Here is a 20,196-nt window from a genome sequence, read left to right on the forward strand (position 1 = left end):
AACGAATCTTAATTTGCTCCGATGTCTCTTTTATAGCGTCTTGAAAGTTAATCCTCATCGTGTAACAAGACTCACAACCGGAGCAGGAGTGTAGGAATACTTCGTAGTTTACTGACGTCATGGCACCTCCTTTGTGACCAATGTTATTCAATTAGCGTCCCCGGAATGTGGGTACGGCTCAGAAGTAAACAGCTATTGGAGTTGCACCAGACCCTTTTTTCCCCACCCAGTATACGGAAAAAAGCGGTCTGGCCACGCGAGACTAGGGTTTGGGGGCTGAGGGGGGGCTTAGCCCCCCCTCAGAATGATGAAGCCGAAATTATCCTTCTTGGAGTGGGGCTGAAAACCGTGATAGCTAAAGATCGATATAATCAATCACCGAGATGAACTCATTAAAATAGCTTTAAGCTAGCTTATTTAAGTCATATTTAGTTAATTATATATGTGTATAGTCTATGTACCTATATTGTTTTGTCTGCTTGTTCAGGGCACAGCTGAAAAACAGCTTTTGCTGATGCTGTCTCCCTGTTTAAATAACAAAAAATAAAATAATAAATAAATAAATAAATACTCTAATAGAACGCTAAAATACCCTAATACTGAGAGCAGTCATTTAAGCCTTCATAAAAACGTGTTTCTAAAAGTAGCTTTAAAAAAAAAGAAAAGAAAGACAGCGGGAATCGAACCAGGTACTTCTTACTTTAAAAGTTGGTGTATCCCCACTGTATCAAGTGTTTCCAGGTGGCTAGGCTGTATTGTACTGCTTCTGATGCTATAATATGTTCATTAACCCTATAGTCAACAGCTAAAAGCTTTGCCAAAAGTTTTTAACTGGCCTACTTTAAATAGTTTTGACTAAAAGTTGGTGTTTTAATTAAAACGCTTTAAATTGTGCCTATAAAATTGCTATAAATTAATTTTAGTGAACTTTGAGACATTGCATGTGAAAGCTAAAATGGCTACAGCTTCTGGAGGCTATGCCCCCCCCATACCCCCTGCTGCCAGAGACTCTATACTCCGGTCAGCCCTCCTCATATCAACTACTTCCTCTGCGACTGCTTGCAATTGGGTGATCTTCTTTCAGGTTCTTTACTGCAAAGTGGGTAGTTGAGCCATTGAAGCATATACTAGTAACACTAGAGTGTCACCAATTGTTAAGACAAAACCTGGCTGCAGATTGATTTTATCTGCACTGCTTAAATTTTTCAATAATGATCTATAAACATACTTTTGTAGCAATTAAATTTTGCAGTAGCTACTTGGACAGGTTTTTATGTGGGCGCACAATTATTTCAACTATGAGGTTTCCATCCACGTATATAAGTTACCAACAGATTGTATCTTCCCTTTTTCACCAACAGAACTTGTGAAATATAATTATTCCAGCATGGCGATTGTGCCATACTATGATTCTAGTAGCTATATATATAATTTTATATATTCTAAGCTTATCACTTTGGTGGTTTGGATAAGCATGCAGAAAGCTAGTCAAGCTATAATACAGGCACTCTTATATGCATGCTAAGTGAGCAGCATGCACACAATGATGCATGTATGCATGGCTGTGATTGTTGCAACAGCAAAGTCTTGTGAAATTAAAGCTGCAAGGGAAAAGCTGAGCTTGCATGCTGATAAGCACAGTCCACTGTAAGAGCTGTATGCTGTAATACTTTTGGATTTACTGTAGTGCAAGAAATAATACTGGGTGGTTGACCATTCCTTTTGTATTATAACAATGGCTCTGATCCTATGCACGCACATGCATTAGTTTAATGTTTGTCAGTCAATTGCTGAAACTTATGTTATGGATTGGTAAACGGACACTGGTGAAGTCTGATAAAATGTTTATTATTCCTGCATGGCAGTACTCCATGAGTAAAATGTTTGGTATTGCATGGCTTGTCAAGTATTCTTTCTACACTTAACACTTTCTAAAATCAAGGGCTCTAAAAGGATGCTGCATGCATTAAAATGTTACTGCATGGCCAACTAACAGTTCAGTGACAAATTCAATTGAGACTTTGCAAACTAAATCAATGGCATGCATACCTTGTAGTTTGTGAGATCATGTCACCTTTGGAGTATGTTGTAGCCAGTTCCACATTACTGTATAAAGTGCTAATAATAATATAATGCTGAATATTAATTACTATACAAAAGTGTTTAGCACTATGTAGTTGTGCTTATTGTATCAAGTAAAATCTATAGCTAATTCCTTTCTGGAATTTTCAATTTAAGCTTTGTATATAACTATATTCCATCTATAAAGATATATATATATACCATACATAATTAGCGTTACACTTGGCACAGTGAGATCAAAGGAACAAACAGAGGTCTTAACACAGAAAATTGTAAAGTTAGCTTATTTGCCTTAAAAATTCACCAATCAATCCATGTACATATATGGTATCACTGATTTGGCATCTCAATTATTAGTAAAATATTTGCATACACTTTTTTTTGTTTGTAATTGAGTAGTCCCCTGTGCATTATCGGCTTAATAAAATTGTGTATAGGTCGAAGACAGTTCGTTGTATAGGTATCGTGTATTATAAAAGTGCGTATTTTAGCACAAAGACTTAACCAGCATAGCAACTACATGTACAAACAATTACTGTACACAAGTACTAATTCATGTACTATCACCAACCTTAATGGTAAATTTACTGACAATAGTGTCATTGCAAAAAAGCAAAAAAAAAACAATGTTATACAATTTTGAATTGAGGATATAAAATAAATTTGGTAATTTCTGTTCATTAACAAACATGCTAGCTGCATGTGTCCGTATGGAGAAAATCATTTTGGTGGAGGCGTTTTTTTAGGTGGGAAAGGTTTTCCATAACAAAGCTTAGTGATACAGTTACCATTTTCTTTAAACTCCTCAATAAGGCTATCCTGAAAAGTTGAAAACCCACCTATCATTATAATACACTTGGCCTTTAGAGCAATAGCTTTCTGCATTGTTCCAATGTATCCTGTATCAGATACACCATTTGCTGCTGATATGAAGTCCTGCTCATACTCACTAACAGTTTTGTTGCCATAAAACATGTCTATAAGGTGTTGAAACATTTTCATAAATTCAGGACTCCGAGCATTGGCATTAGTCTGGTCACCAAATATTCCTATATCAGTGGCCAAGAAAGGCTTCAACCCAAACTGTTCCAAGATGTTCGGTAGCTGTCCAATGCAGTCATAGTAATGCTCTATTACTTCTGCATGATTAAACCCACCTGCCTCCATCTCTTGGAGCCGCCTTACTGTTCTAAATACAATTGCTGTGTACCCTTGGAAGTCAACATTTAAAACACGCTTTACATAATTTCTACTATCAGCTAATATTCTTGCACTAGGCAGCATCATTGTAAGCACATCATGTTCGTGTTCACGCTGAAGAGACTCGTCACCTATTCCAATTCTACCAATACCAGTCCATAGTGTAAAATAAATAGTAGAATTGCTATTAGGATCAAAGGGAGAATTAAAGATTTCCAGGGTATTGAAGTATTTTACAAAAGAGTAGCAAACAACCTTTTCAATTTTAAATCCCAAAAAGCCCAATAGATTTTTCAAAATAGTTCGGAACCTTTGTGCTTCTGATACACATCCAGGGTTATTCTTAATATCATCACCCTCGAAAATCCCTCCAGGCTCATTGTACACTGATACTGCAAGAACAATATTTCTACTAGCATGCTCAACAAAATCATACCAATTTACCAGAGGAGGAACTTTAAAATTCTCTGTTCCTTCAGTCCAGTGATCAAGATCAAAATAGTCTCGGAAACGTAAGGAAGTATTAAAATTATGTTGATCTATGTTTTGATCTGAAAATCCCAGTACAGAGTCATGAGCAAATGGCTCAAGCACACCAAAGTTTCCTGACTTCTTGGCCCATTTTTGAAATGACCACATGTTCAACACTGCATTTGTCTGCTGCTCCCAATAACTGTGACAAACAGCAAACTTCTTGTGAGTTGTCTTTAATTGTTTTGTGACAGTTGTTATTTCTTCTGCTACCACAGTTTTATTATCAGTTGCAGCATCTGTTACATTTGTACTAGCTTCAACAGTGCTTAGATAGCTGTGAAAATGAACTATATAATTTCCAACAATACTGCTTTTACTTGAAGTAACACTGTAGTACCCAAACACGCTGACTAGCAGGGCACCTAACAGTATGAGTAGAGTTGTCCTATAAACAAAATTTAAAATACAACATACAACACTACGTATGGTCAAGAGTTACTCTTGGTATGGTCATGGACAGCTTATAAGACAACAGAAACTTTAGTGATAGGCTGAACGCCACTGTCTGTATTCATGGCATCATCAAAGTGGTTTCCATTTACACAGATAGCCTAGAAGTGCTATGAATAACAGCAGTCACATAGTATGTACAAGAAGCCATGGAAGGAAGACACATAATAAATGCTAGAAAGATTGTTTCAGTAAAAAAAAATGCTGTTGTAAAATGGGGGGGGGGGGGGGGGGGGGGGTTCAGTTGAACTTCCTCAAATACCCTTGGGTACAGGCCAGCAGTTAGCATTATTACTTAGCACTATTACCCAGTACAAACTTCTTCAAAAGTACTCAACGACCATATGCACAAAACACACGTACACATATGCACGGGCACACACCAACGCTAGTCTGGCGCAGCCGCCCCTTCACAAACAGGAAGGGTCTGGGGACTCTAGCATTGTGTACTTGTGCGAACTTACCGAAAACTGGTGCGTCCAATCAAATCGCTTGCCTGCCCATTTAGTGACGTAGATATCCGTTTTGGCTAACTTGATAGGCGACAAATTATGGTTTCTGTTTTGCTTGCCTCGAGTCTTGTCCAATTAGAACAACTTATCGTGAAGGAATAAGGATGGCATATTAAAAAAGTACGTTAAGTAGTCTTGTAAGTTAGAAGCAGTAAGTGTTTTTGAGCGCTCCCTGGACATGACTCGACTGAATATCGCAATGACTAACGATAATGATGCAATCTAATTATGGAAAACCACATCTCTCCCACTAATTACATTCCATTTGCACAAGTACACAATGCTAGAGTCACCAGACCCTTCCTGTTTGCAAAGGGGCGGCCGCGCCAGACTACACCAACGCATGCATACACATATTTAATGCATTGAGTTAGAGGCTATAAGCAACTGATTGCTAATATAAGCATAGGATGTAGAACATGTATTGCATGGTACTTACTTTGATCTATTCGGAATTCCAATAGTTGTAATACAAAACTATCAAACAGTGGGGCTCAGCACTTCACATAAGCTTTAGAAAATATACTATGTTTTGCAAGAGCCCTTTTTAAGCAAGCATGCAAGCTAGTGATTTTTACTATTTTGCCAAGATGTCTATGCAGGGGCTCAAGTACATACATACATAGCATTGAAGTTTATGTGAAGCATATCTAACTATACAGTGAAACCTCATCGTTCACTGTTGTTAGTACTGCAGATTCACGTGATAGTAATATACAAGTGGTGCACAACACATGTCCTACATCCTCTGTGATGAAATAGTGTGTATATGTTGTGTGTATGCAGTTTGCAAACCCACACAAGGGCATTACATCATTGTGTATACTGAGGATTCAGTGTGACATGATGGTCAGGTGAGGTGGAAACACTACTGATTTTCCCATCATAATCTTAAACACAATCACATCTGGACTGGTTTAGGACCTGTACTATTGTAGCCAGTGTTGGGAGTAACGCGTTACTTATGTAATGTGTTACATAATATCATTACTTTTGTGGTACCCAAGTAATATAACGAAATACGCTATAAAAACAGGTAATATAACTCATTGACAAGTTACTTTACTTACTAATGTAACATGTTACCTAAGTAATATAGTTACTATAACGAGTCTAATATTACATAATATTTTTACTACAAGTAATGAAGTTACTAATCTCGTTAGTAATCCACTGAGTAACGCCTAGCCACTACAAAGTAATGAAGCCTACTGAATGAAGCTTATTCACCAGCTTCTTGCTTATAACCAAGGTTTACACATTGTCCAACAACAAAATCATGTCACGTGATAAGGTGGTAGTTTCACACGTGACAGCTTAAGGCTGTGGATACAAAGTAATATCAAGAGTTAACTCTTGGTAATATAATATGTAATATTATTATAGTTACCTTATTTTATGGGTAATATGTAACTGTAACTAAAAAGTTCAGTTGCAAGTAATATGTAATATGTAACTAGTTACTTTTACAAAGTAACTTGCCAACACTGATTGTAACTACATGCCCTAGAGATTTGTTTCCACCCACCTGACATAAAATTTTTAAAGGCTTGTAAATGGGTTATACAGTGTCCCATCTTGGAGCAAAAGAAAACTCACTTAGATATTTACAAGATTTAAGAATTATAATAAAGAATTTATTTTGCACACTTGTTATTCTTTTTCAAAAGAAATCAGTATAAAATCTGATATTACTACATAATGTTCTAATCTCAACATCCAGCAAAGAAAACCAGGTATAAGCACTGTCACGGTGACTGAATCCTTGTCATATAGACAATCAGTAGACTTTATCACCTGCTCAAAAGTATAAAAATGCATAGCTTGATTGTACCACACCCTTCCCTACTGATTCCATTGTCTCCTTCCCTCATTTCAATAATCCTCCAATAGCCATCCGTGACTGTAGTCTGTTACAGGAAGTTGTTCAAGACAGCTCTGCTTCTAATGACCCTGATCCTTGTGTAGATTGGCTTCTAAGATTTCTGAGAAGGAGGAGTATCTGTTACTTTAGAGGTGCTTGGCAAGGCTGCTGAGCAAATAGCAAGACAAACCTTGGTTACTTTAATACCTCTTGGGGTTACTTTAATACCTCTTGGGGTTACTTTAATACCTCTTATGGTTACACCATCATTGTCAAAAATTTTGCTTTAGAGATTAGTGGAACACTATCTAGTAAGTCTGGCACAGTCATCACCACCAACACCCAATGAAAGTCACTCATCATCACAAACGTCATCATTTCATCATGTTTACTAAGTTAATCCTCTCCTTAATCAGAGTAATCCTACCAGTCATCAGGGTTGGCGGAGAAGGGGGGCTGTAGTCTCTGTCAATAAGATTATGGAGGGGCTTAGCCCCCCTAAAATTATCTATAGCTGTCATCAGTGTTGGGAAAGTTACTTTTAAAAAGTAATTAGTTACATATTACATACAACTAAACTATTTAGTTACAGTTACATATTACCCATAAAATAAAGTAACTATAAAAATATTACATATTATATTACTTTGTGTCCACAGCCTTAAGCTGTCACGTGTGAAACTACCACCTTATCACGTGACACGATTGTGTTGTTGGACAATGTGCAAATCTTGGTTATAAGTAAGATGCTGGTGAATAAGCTTCATTCAGTAGGTTTCATTACTTCGTTGTGGCTAGGCATTAGTTAGTGGATTACTAACGAGATTAGTAACTTCATTACTTGTAGTAATAATATCGCAATATTAGATTCATTACAGTAACTATATTACTTAGATAACGCGTTACATTAGTAAGTAAAGTGACTTGAGTTATATTACCTGTTTTTATAGCGTATTTCGTTATATTACTTAGTTACCACAAAAGTAATAATATTATGTAATGCGTTACATAAGTAACGCGTTACTCCCAACACTGGCTGTCATATATTGAGAGCCTAGCTCAATAGCATCAATAATTCAAGATACTCTAATAGAGCAGTCAAGATCAAGATACTCTAATAGAGCAGGTACTTACCATTTTTTTTTGGTCTTCAACTTAAAGCTAGGCTATGGCATCACCAAGCTAGACCCCCAGCCCCCCTACATGAAGGTGTCTCATCTGTCATGCTCAACCTACTAACTCAGCTTTCTTAATAGCCCAACTCAGTTTGGACCATTACAAACTAGTCAGACGCAGTTTACTACAGTTTCCTACCAGACTTCTATGCAAAACCACCTCTCCCTTTCCCACTGCCACTGGAATGATTTCATCACTACTCAGCACTATGCATTTCTGGCTTCCTCAATGTCAAATACGTATTACGCAGTTACCACTCCACTTCCTGTCCTGCATAAACTTCTTATCAGTCCGACACAAAGATTGCTAGATCCCATATTGGTATGAAGTTATCATGAAGCAAATCTGTCAAGTGACGATTTTCCTACCAATCATCCTACAAGTGTGGGTGAAGAGCCCAAAACTGCAAAATCATTTTGGCATTGTGTCAATACAATAAAATGCTTAGTTGTTCACGAAAGTGAAGAAAGAAACATTGGAAGAGAAACATCAGAAGAGAGCATTTCAAACAGTAAAAGTTTGGGCAACAGATCAGAGTATCTCTATACTCAAGTGTCCCAACACTAAAATTGTTCACCATAAAAAATTAATCACCTGCAGCTTCCATTGTTGCAAGCATCCAGAAGTAATGGTTGAATGTGTCAACACTGCAGAATGGAGTGCACTCCAAACTGAAATATCACAATATGTTGGGCATTGCTAAATTCTTGGTGAAACACATCACCAGGTCCAGCAGCAGATTCTCCAGACATTATCTGTTCCTTCCGCACATCTGAATTGTCCTCAAAAGTGCACAATAAATAAGATCACAAAGTGTATTGCCTATTGCAAAATGGTCAATGATCCTCAAAGTGATCTGCCATCTGACCACAAGTACACAAAGGTAAAACGCAGTCAAAGTTGGAGGTGGAATGGCTAGTTTGAGTTGTCAGAGTTCCACCTGAGGATCTTTCAATCCAGGTAAGAGTCAGCAAAATGATAGAATTGTTTAGAACTTCGAAAACTAATTATAAATGACACTGGCAGATCTGAAAACTATTGGCATACCAGTGGAGGAACACTGTAGTCACAACTAGACCAAAAGACATCACACTTCTTCAAGGTAAGGGTGAGTTCCAAAAGATGGGCCGTGTGTTGATAATAGTTCTGCCATAGTAAGACTACTCAGAGCAAAGGGTCAGCAATGAAACATAAAAGTCTAGTAGACCACTGAAGAAGGCTATAAAGGGGATCGATGATAAAACATCATGTTAGGATTAGAGGCTAAAAGGGTACAAGGGATGGTACTACCAATAATCCTGTAGAACCATCTGTGACTGGGGTCAAGGTTTTTGATCAACCAAAATACACCTTGATCACTTGATTTCGCCTTAAAAACAGCTTTGATTGTTGATAGTTTAGCACATATTTTCGTAAATTCTCGTTTTGTTTGCGAGCTAGCTTAATCACCACCTTCTAGGACGCCTTGATTGCTTGATTCAGTGCTAATTTACCCCTTGATCACTTGATTTGGTTTTTATCCCGGTCGAAGATGGTCCTACAGGACTATTGGTAGTGACTACTTTAGGGTAAGTGTGTGTAGTCTCGCGTAGCCAGGCCCTTTTCTTTCTTTTGTGTGGGGGTGGGGAAAGAAAAGGGTCTGGTGAACATAGCATAGCATCGTCGTTGGACTATCCCGAGATTGTGGGGATTCTACTGCGCAGCTTCCGGATTGTTGTTTGGTGTAAACATAGATACTAGACTTATAATAGGGATTGGCAACGCACTATAAAATTATTATTTTCATAAATCAATGCGCGTTTCGCTGTTTCGCTGGTGAAGTAGAAAATAGTGGAACCTTTGAGTGACTGGCACTCGAGCAGGCGTGCAGTGCACGTATTCTTCGTGCATTAAAGCTGAAGTTATGGCTATATGAAGTACATTGGATGGGTAAGTTTCTTATTTGTGTGTTTTAGCGCGCTGTCATTTTGTTGTCTTTACTGTGGAGTTCAACGCTATTTACCGTTGTGTAGTTTTTTTGAAGTGACACAACGTTCCTAAACGATGTTAACATTTCCCATGCTCGAATTTTGACCTTGAAAGTGTTAATGTATCAAAATTTCTAACAATAGGGGCGTTGTTTGAGGGGGAATGCTTATTTACAGGGCATTTCAGAGCGATATTTGTACAAGTTTGTGTAGTTTTACTGAGCTTTGTGAAGTACTGGCTGAAGAATTTCCATGGTTCAGTACTAACGTTTACTTTGGAGAATGTGACTCCATATCTAGTTTGCAAATCCTTCCTGTTACTTTCGTGTAGGCAGAGTTTAAAATGAGCAACAGAAAATTTCACATGTATAGTCTTGGCATCAGAACTATGATGAAAGGAGAGAAATTCAAGGTTGGAAGACCACCTAAGAACCAGAGGGAAGAATATAACAGATAATGATTTAGCAAAGGTCTCAAACTGAGTTTTTGGAACTACGATGATGCTATTGCTGAAAGCTTTGCTTTAATGTGCATGTACGTGGCTGCTATACTGTTACCAAAAGCTTTGCTTTTGTGTGCGTGTGACTTTGTAGTACAAAAGTGTGTTTTTGTGTGTGTGTGCTGCATTACCAACACATAGGGGTGCAATGAATGACATGCTTTTCGAACTTGTTTCAAACAAATTATTCTCTTCACGAATATAAATTATGCACATAATAATATGACTTTTACCAACTACCTCAGTAAATAATTTAATGAAATTGCATATTGCACAAAGATATGCATCTAATTTCTTTTGGTATTAGGCTTACATGCCAGACATTTTGTTTGGGGACTGCAAGTAAATCACCTGGTCACTGTTCTCCATATTCCATGATCACAGCTGGAGTGTTGACAGGGCTAACTGTACACATTGTATTCCTGTAAATCAGGAAAAATTTGACGCTATATATTTTTGTCTATTAAAATTTCGACGCTATATATTTTCGTCACTTGCATGATCAACAAATTTTTTTTGACGGAATCACTAGGTATATGTTAATATTTGTATGAGCAAATTGTCCGTACAATAGTTTAAAATAATTCGTCATTTTAATTTCCTCGATACAGCCAGCGACAAAAATATTTAGACGATGAATTTTTCCAGATTTACGGTAGTTCACATTCTTTGCACAGCAAATGATTGAATGTGGATTACAGCCTCTTTTTTTTGCTGAACTTTGAAAGTACTGTGGGCTTAGGTTCTTGACTTTTCCAATACAGAGTTGAATTACGCATATGTAAATTTATCACTTTTAGTGCAAAAAAATATGATGACATAATTTATTGTATTGGGAAAACAACAGTGACTAGAAGTCTTTCCTGCTGCCCACATAAAATGTCTGGCAGGAGAAATTACTCTGGTGTAATGATTCACAGGGTTCTGCCCATAATGGTTGGCAGTGGTTCAAAGCGACCAGTACCCTCTTAAATCCGACCAGTACAATTCTTACACACATCACTGATACACATGCAATATACCCTAACATATCAGTTCATGTTAACTTTAGGCCACCACTCAGGAATTTCTGGGCAGAACCCTGAATTATGATTTATTTGTGGTGTGTTTATGTAGTCTTAATTTGATTTTTGATTGATTGTAATGCTAGGTAAGCTGTTAACATCTGAGTGAGCAGTTGCAGAACCTACAGACCTGCTTGCAGACTAGATTGAGTCAGAAGTATAACACAAAACAAGCTGCAACAGGCCCATGCAAAAGTAGAGCAAGAACCAACCTCCTAGTTGGATTTGCAATGTTTACATCATGTAGTTTCAAATGACATGTACATAATAGCCTGGCAAGGTGTTATTTGTAACTGAATTGTGTGGCACATGAATCAATGTTGTATAGGGTGTATAAACTGTGCTAAAGTTTGATCCTGTGTAACAGTACTGCCTCATGGAACGGATGATGCTTCACTGACTTCAAATTCAGTTTACAATCTGGTATACATAATAGGTCTTACTCCTACTCAAGTCCAGAAGCTGTAAAAGGAGGGGCACGCACAGTCCGCTACAGTATCTCATTTGAACTTGAATGGTCTAAGCTGATGGAGTGTAATCATCAATGCCGACTTTAAAGGTTCAGATATACTCTAATAAAGCAGTAAATAACTCTAATAGAACAGTCAGTGCGGCCTTGAAGTAAGGTTCTGTACAGGTAAGCCAGAGAGAGATGTGAGGGTGTCCTATAGTTAAATTCATGCTTTAGCAGATTAGCTACAGCTCGGCATACTTTTGTCCAGATACAATGTGGGAGAGGGAAAATTGTTCCATCCCTGATCCGCCATTAGAAAGATGGAAAGAAAAAGTTATTAATCTCAGCTACTTAACTCTCATCTATTAGTCTAGTCTTCTCACTGTCGCAATGTGAGAGATAAATACGCAACTGAGCCTTCACTGCACAAAGACGCAAGGCAGGTTTCACTTCCGTACTGAAATTCCATTACGCATGCTAGCAAGAATCCTTAACGGAGCTACGTACCTTTACAGATTAAATCTTCGTGGAAACACATGAAACATTCTCGGGTCAGCTGGTAGTGACTTGAAATTTCCTAACAGTATTACGGAAAAGCGAAACGCGGATTATTTCCGTTTATGCCTCCGTTGCCAATCCCTATTATAAGTTCTATGGTGTAAATGACGTGATCTGCTGCATTTGCGTCCTGTTACCATAGATTTTTCAGTAGTAGCTATGGTAACAGGATGCAAATGACACAAATATTAGCAAATCACGTCATTCGTGCCAATCAACAATCCGGAAGCTGCGCAGTAGAATCCCCAAAATCTCGGGATAGCCCAACGACGATGCTATACTATGTTCACCAGACCCTTTTCTTTCCCGCCCCCACACAAAAGAAAGAAAAGGGAAAGGGTCTGGCTACGCGAGACTAAAGTGTGTGTGTGTGTGTGCAGGACATAACACACGATAGTTCATGCCCAAACCGCTTTTCTCTTTGTATTTAGGTGGGGGACCGTCCTCTGGGCAAGACATATGGTAGGACGAACATACCTTGCATTCATGGCGGCAAACACATTTCATCTAGAGTTAAGTCACTGCAACAGATTTGATGATCGTAGGTCGACCCTCCAGGGTATGTAGCTCACGCTGTAGCGCTTGAAGTTTGACTAGTACGTCCTCACGTGATTGCACAAAAACATTAGAGATTACGGGTTTTTCCCTTGCATTTTCCCAGCATTCCTCAAGCGCAGCTGTAGTGCAGTACACACTACCCTTGATCTGCTGACACTTGTTGCCATGGACAAAGATCAGAGAAGTCAAGGTGTGTCATACGTGTGACGCTGATTCAACGCAAGGAATTTTATTGCTGCTAGAAACCAGGCCATGGTCTCGTGGTTTTTTTCACTCCCTGCACTTACAGGCCTTCTTAATGGTGCTTGTGATGAGGCTTCCAGTGCAATTGATACTAAAAAAAACTGAAAGGGTGTACGCAAAAGGCAGTAGGGATCACAAGGGTATAAAACTCATGCTACAATGCGAGCCGCTACAATCAGTATGAATGTGTAGTGGTTACTTGCATGGCTGAAAGGCAAGCTGTGTGGCCAAGTGTGTGGCTCCCGGGTGGCTCCTCAGGTACTTGCCTACACTGCAAGCTGTATGTGGATCAAGTCACTGCCTGGGTGTCTGGGATTTTGACTGAGAGTTTTCCCTGCTATGCAGGCTATTTCTAGCCTCCCTACAGAGATAGTTACTTGATAAATAAACAGGTGTGTGTATACTAGTTGAGTAGATGGAAACCATGGGGTGTGGAAACACATCTTGAGACGTCTGCTACACAGCACTTTCAAGATTTTAGTGAGAGAGAGAAGTGAAATGATATCAAATAAGTTCCCTAAGTATCAAAGTACACAATATATACATCTTTACTGGGTGTATGTCTGTGTATGTATGTATGTCTGTGTATGTATGTATGTCTGTGTACGTATGTATGTCTGTGTACGTATGTATGTCTGTGTATGTATGTATGTCTGTGTATGTATGTCTGTGTATGTATGTATGTATGTCTGTGTATGTATGTATGTCTGTGTACGTATGTATGTCTGTGTACGTATGTATGTCTGTGTACGTATGTATGTCTGTGTACGTATGTATGTCTGTGTACGTATGTATGTCTGTGTACGTATGTATGTCTGTGTACGTATGTATGTCTGTGTACGTATGTATGTCTGTGTACGTATGTATGTCTGTGTACGTATGTATGTCTGTGTACGTATGTATGTCTGTGTACGTATGTATGTCTGTGTACGTATGTATGTCTGTGTACGTATGTATGTCTGTGTACGTATGTATGTCTGTGTACGTATGTATGTCTGTGTACGTATGTATGTCTGTGTACGTATGTATGTCTGTGTATGTATGTATGTCTGTGTATGTATGTATGTCTGTGTATGTATGTATGTCTGTGTATGTATGTATGTCTGTGTATGTATGTGTGTATATGTATATTGTACAATGTTGTTGTTGTTGTTGTCGTCATATTGTATTCTAATATGTTTAGCTTGTCGGCACATTGCTGAAGTGAAGGCAGAGAATGTGTGTAAAGAAGCAAGTAGCTACCTCTGTCCTAAGGTGCTGATTGTTCCTATGATGAGATTACGTGATATTTCAGATTTGATTCTCTAGTGTATACCATTGTTATGGAGAAGAAGTGATGTTGTCTATGTCTGTCTGCGTTGTGGTTTTCTGGTAAGTGACTAGTACTCTATAGTTTTGTTTTTAATTAAATTCCTGTAAAATAAACAGAATGTCTCTGATAGAACCTTTTAATCACAGCAATAAATTGTGCTTTGTGTAGGTCACTTCAGTACGTAACCTGCCAACCCTGTATGTATGCTAGTAGCCACCTGCTTAAAATAAAAATCTTTATCCAAAGGCTGAACAGATTTTATGGACACAATAGTTCTGTAGAGAGCATTATAGCACTTAATGTACTATGGCAGCCCCTCTCCTCTTCACATAGGTTTGAACCAAGAACCTACTTGACATGGTCACTGTAATGAGGTGGTCTTATTAATGAGGTCATGAAGTATACCTTAGCTATGTTAGGGACCTACGTATTATACAGTATAACAGTTATGCATTCATACATATAGGGTTGTAACAAACACTACAGCAATGAGAATGGGACACACATTGGCCAGAAAAACTGCCAGTGTACAGTGTCAGCCAGGATAAACACCGGCCGTCTGAGGTATGTACACCTGTACATATGTTAGTGTTATCGGTATAATGGACCTTGTTGTGAATGCGTAACTTGTATTTTAAGCAGATTATAGCAGTGTGTAATCCCCTAGACCATACAATATACTGTGGTACCAGATGTGTTCGCACACTTTAGGTAGTTGAAATGGCACCTCACCATGGTAAACACAGAAGCTTGTGTGACTTTGTATGATGTCAAAGGGTATTAAATGAATAATGTCGATATGGTAGAAAATATTGTGGTGTAATATGTGTTGTTGTTGTTGTTGTTGTTGTTGTTGTTGTTATTGTTGTTGTTATTGTTGCTGCTGCGGTGTGTGTGTTTGTGTGTGTGTGTGTGAGTTTGTGTGTGTGTGTGTGTGAGTTTGTGTGTGTGTGTGTGAGAGCGTGTATGTGTGTGTGTGTGTGTGTGAGAGCGTGTGTGTGTGAGAGAGCGTGTGTGTGTGTGTGTGTGAGAGCGTGTGTGTGTGTGAGAGCGTGTGTGTGTGTGTGTGTGTGTGTGCGTATGCGTGTGTGTGCATGTATGTGTGTGTGTGTGTGTGTGTTACACCTGGGTGAACATTACCATTAATTTTGAACCATTATTTGTTTACAGTTTTGTAGCTTATGTATAAAACATATTTTAGCATGTAGGCCACAGTAGTCATGAAGTCATGAAGTACACCTTAGTTCTATTTGACATGGTCATTATAGTGAGGTGGTCTTATCAACTAAGTTGTCTGTAATTACTTGCATTCAAGCAATTAATTATTCAAATGTCAAATTGGCTGTTCTAGTAGCTAGTGTATGTCTAAAGCAACTGACTGTTCTATTAAACAGAGTGCTAGCCGAAAATGTATTTGTACTTGGTGTTTTTTGATCAATTGTCTGGTTTTGTTTTAACAACTGGACCACAGGCTAATAACCCCACCTAGGTTTCTAGCATAGTTAGTAATCTCCTTAAGCCTCCAGACATTACAACAAGTTATACATAAATTTTCTAACTTTTACATGTACTTAGATACGTACTCTAGTAACTATGTACTTGATTTTGTCCCCCAATTTGTTATGTCATTCAAGTTTTCAAGATCATACCATAAACCGTGTTTGTCTTTACACAGGTGTTGGGAATGTAGCCGAGAAAGTCAACCTTCTCCCGATCTGGTATTACCAACAGTTCACAAAATAAGTACATACTTGAATATTGTTGTGTATGTCTGTACGTGTGTATTATTTTACTGATAGAATGTTTTCATTTGCGAATGCAAAGAGTTTATGAAAGAAAGCCCTTGAGATTTAAAAGAAAACCCTTGAGTAAGGTATGTACTGTATGTATCGCACTATTGAAACCTCCGCCTCATTACAGTGAGCCATCTTAAGGAGGTCTCAAGCATAGCTAAGGTGTACTTCATGATCTCGTTAATAAGACCACCTCATTATAGTGACCATGTCAAGTAGGTCCCAAACATAGCTAAGGTGTACTTCATGACCTCATGAATAAGACCACCTCATTATAGTGACCATGTCAAGTAGGTCCCAAACATAGCTAAGGTGTACTTCATGACCTCATGAATAAGACCATAGTGACCATGTCAAGTAGGTCCTAAACATAGTACTTCATGACCTCATGAATAAGACCACCTCATTATAGTGACCATATCAAGTAGGTCCCAAACATAGCTAAGGTGTACTTCATGACCTCATGAATAAGACCACCTCATTATAGTGACCATGTCAAGTGGGTCCCAAACATAGCTAAGGTGTACTTCATGACCTCATGAATAAGACCACCTCGATAGAATGCCAGTAGCAAGTCTCAAACAAAGTTGAGGAGAACTTCATGACCTAGACTATTATTATGTGTGTTCTTCCATTAGAAATGTGACACTGAAGATTGTAAGACTTACATGCACGTCTGTTTAGAATGTGGACTAGAGGTATGTACATTTGCAAATTTGAATGTTGTAAAATTTTGTGACTAATAAAAAAGGTTTGTCTCGTATAATGAACTCCACACAGACAAACAGACACATATACACATGCACATATGCGTGCGTGTGCACGTACACACACACACACACCAAAGCCTTTTGCTACTTGCTAGCACAGTCATGCCTACCCACTTGGACACTTGTGTGTGACACAGGTTCCATGAGTCAGCAAAAATCCATCTAGGACAGGACTGCTAACCTGCAGGGCATGTTTCACAGGCAAATATGTAGTCACTTGAAGTCCTACCTGGACCATCTATTCACCAAGACTGGTCAGTTGGCCCTGGTTAACACTGGGTTACAGCTGGGTCACGGTGGGCTTGCTTCCCCAGTTAACACCAGGCTACCAGGTCCCCTTTTAAACAGCTGGGTAGAGTGGAGCAATGTGGGTACAGTTTCTTTCTCAAGGAAACATTAATAACAGCAACTGGGAATAACCGGGTGTCTAACCAGAGCCTTTCAATTACCTCTATAGCCACTTGGCTAAGCTACTTCTCTCTCACACACACGCACGCACACGAACACACACACAAAGCAAAGCCTACAGCAATTGCCATCCAGCAAAGATATCTGTGCACCACTCAGGCACTTGAGCCTTGTGCAGGAAAATCCTCCTGGGGCAGGACTAGTAACCCGCAGGAGGACTGTACAGGTCTCACAGAGAGAGGTTGCAGAACCCAAAGTTCCACAACAACCCCAACACCGCTAAGCAAGACAAGGGCAGTTGGGCCTTTGCTTCCCCAGGAAACACCAGGTAACCATAGATGTTACTGCTGGCTAGACTGGAGCAATGTGAGAACACACATACGCATACACAAACACAAACACATGCACATGCATCCATCCATATTTAACACTGAAATTAATTTTTATGTCTTATTGTTGCATTATCAGAATTGCTGCATGAAGAGTGCCAGTTTACACAATGTGCTCGACTTCTACCATTACTTGTCTGTAAATGTTATCACTAAAATGATATGGTGAGCAGTAGTGTTCTAGTATAATGTGTATTGATATATGTAAAGATGCAAATCCTCTGGGGTGGAAGGCTTTTGTTTGACTGTTTCTAATTCTCTAATTTAATGACAATAAGCTTCAGCATTATAAAACTTCCAAATTGCACACTATGGAAGGTTTGCATTGTTTGGTATTTGTAAGTATTGTAAGAAGTGTTATACTGTATAGCCTTGAATTATGACCGAGAAGTTTATTTCTTGTCAGTATCTTTAACCCTGGCCTCTAAACAAGACCAGCGACTATACAAGGCTGACATTTGTATACAAGACCCACAACCATGAAATCAACTTCACACTTCCGTGTAATACTCTCTTTGAAGTTTTCTTCACATTTTTCAAGTTTAAAGCAGGCCATAAAATGCTTGTATTTAATTTTGTCATTTATAGCACTGCACACAAAACGGCATTCATTTAATACTCAGAATTATTCAACTCCAGCATTTATTTCTGCTATTATGCTCTATATCTCCAGCAGGCGAGTTGTTTACAGGACTGACTGTTTAATAGCAGCGCAGTATGTAGCTGAAAGTGTTTTTCATGAGGCCTTTTCTTTACTGACTACGTAGTAGCAATAGTTGAAGAAATTTTATTCTATCAATGTTCTGGTGTAAGAGTTTGATCATATCAACAAAAGCCCTTGTAACAAGTTGATGTTGTGCTACTTCTAAAAACCAGGTGCCCATGCAATTAATGCTATCCCATTCTAACTAAATTAATCAGCCATGTATATAATTTAGTATAGTCGTATTATAGGTATTATTATGCAAATTACGCACAGAAGTTTCTTCTCAACTGTTTTATAGTGTGTCTATCGTGTTTTCTCGTGCGAATTGTATAGAGAAAGCCTCGAGGCTGCCCTTCATTTTCGTTCGCGTAAGTACGGGTAATGCCCCCCTTCCAACGCAAAGGATACGCTACCTCTGGTAGCCTAAGAGACCTTCAGTGTTGTTTTAAACATCTATAAAACAGAAAGGGAAGACTGTTCTAGAAGTATATGAAGAGTCACCACACCCGTATTTTAGACTACCAAGAAGAAACCACCTCAAAGCAAAGTTTATGTGTGTGGAAGTTTAATATAGACTTAATTTAGCTTTCAATTCTTACATGCTGGCTGCTTTTTAACCTTTTTAAATGTTTTTGCTCACGTGGGTGCGTACGGACAGACAAACATAGGTAGGTAGGAAGGTAGGTAGGTACACACACACACGTTTTTACGGGAAAAATATTCAGTAAACCAGGCACGTGCCCACAGCCTGCCTTTGGCCAGCTGTGGGCACACACCTGGTTTAAAACTATCTGTAAACATCACTCATTTATTCAGTTAAGTTATTTTGAGGGACTTTAACTAACAAACCAATACTACAGTACATATGTAACACATTCTTGCAATAAAATCCAATTCTGTTTTTAGTGTTAAAAGAGCGTGATCCCTACCGGCCTATTCCCATAGATAAATTGTCTTACTTTGAAATACTAAAGGAGTTGGTTGCACAACGCAGTACATGCATCATAGCCAATACCTCTATGTGCATATGTTCACAGGTGCCATGCCTGTGAAGAGGAGGTCAACTTGGATGACTGTGATGATTCTATGAAAGAACGATGCAATTTAATCTTGGAACTTCCCGTAAGTGGTGGAGATTCCATTGTATCATTTGTATGTAGTACTACATGTACATTATCCAAACACCTGGGTACATGCAAGTGTGAATTTGTTCAAAATCCCATTCATTTAGATACGGGCTATGTACAGTTACTCTAATACACCATATGTGTGACTGGATCTGCAAAAACCCGACATAATGATACATTCTTCAAATTCTATAAATTAAGTATTTATAATCTGCTTTGCCAATCGTATGCTCTGGTGAAGTTTCAACCTCATATGCCAAGAAGTTAAAGCCCTACAAAGAAACAACAACAGAAGGATCAATACAGCAAGTATAGGAAAATAAATAAATTTATTACAGGTGCTTCCTTTAATGGTTGTAACTAATGAGTGCAGTATGACATATATTGTTAAGACTCATACGATTGTGTTTGCCACGAATAAGGAATCCATTGCTGCGTAAGGTTTTTCGTGTGTCTCCCTTTCTTTGCCATAGGCAAAGACGAAATCTGTGAAGATAGATTGATACCATACTACCACTTCAACATTATGT

General features: G+C 38.5%; 2 protein-coding genes across 4 annotated transcripts in view; one reads left to right on the forward strand and one right to left on the reverse strand.

Annotated features, from left to right (window-relative positions):
- Nucleotides 1-2,498: 2,498 nt before the first annotated feature.
- On the reverse strand, nucleotides 2,499-12,985 carry LOC136257658 (uncharacterized). Of its 2 annotated transcripts, none has more exons than XM_066050915.1 (2): nucleotides 12,838-12,985; nucleotides 2,499-4,178 (listed from the first exon to the last, which is right to left on the reverse strand). In XM_066050915.1, the coding sequence occupies exons 1-2, from the start codon at nucleotides 12,842-12,844 to the stop codon at nucleotides 2,803-2,805; spliced, it is 1,383 nt and encodes a 460-aa protein (XP_065906987.1). In that variant the 5' UTR covers nucleotides 12,845-12,985; the 3' UTR covers nucleotides 2,499-2,802. The 2 variants fall into 2 exon arrangements, with proteins under 2 accessions (XP_065906987.1, XP_065906986.1); XM_066050914.1 differs by having other exon boundaries at nucleotides 2,501-4,201.
- The window catches only part of LOC136257657 (ubiquitin carboxyl-terminal hydrolase 45-like), a 19,529-nt gene continuing 12,316 nt past the window's right edge, over nucleotides 12,984-20,196 (forward strand). For both annotated transcript variants that reach the window (XM_066050912.1, XM_066050913.1), the window contains exons 1-9: nucleotides 12,984-13,108; nucleotides 14,345-14,415; nucleotides 14,470-14,532; nucleotides 14,940-15,037; nucleotides 16,149-16,216; nucleotides 16,273-16,346; nucleotides 16,905-16,964; nucleotides 17,913-17,998; nucleotides 19,577-19,661. In XM_066050912.1, coding sequence (XP_065906984.1) covers nucleotides 13,084-13,108; nucleotides 14,345-14,415; nucleotides 14,470-14,532; nucleotides 14,940-15,037; nucleotides 16,149-16,216; nucleotides 16,273-16,346; nucleotides 16,905-16,964; nucleotides 17,913-17,998; nucleotides 19,577-19,661 — 630 coding nt within the window. In that variant the 5' untranslated portion in view covers nucleotides 12,984-13,083. The remainder of the gene's footprint in view (nucleotides 13,109-14,344; nucleotides 14,416-14,469; nucleotides 14,533-14,939; nucleotides 15,038-16,148; nucleotides 16,217-16,272; nucleotides 16,347-16,904; nucleotides 16,965-17,912; nucleotides 17,999-19,576; nucleotides 19,662-20,196) is intronic.

The sequence above is a fragment of the Dysidea avara genome, chromosome 6, assembly GCF_963678975.1.
Source record: "Dysidea avara chromosome 6, odDysAvar1.4, whole genome shotgun sequence".
Lineage (NCBI taxonomy): Eukaryota > Metazoa > Porifera > Demospongiae > Dictyoceratida > Dysideidae > Dysidea > Dysidea avara.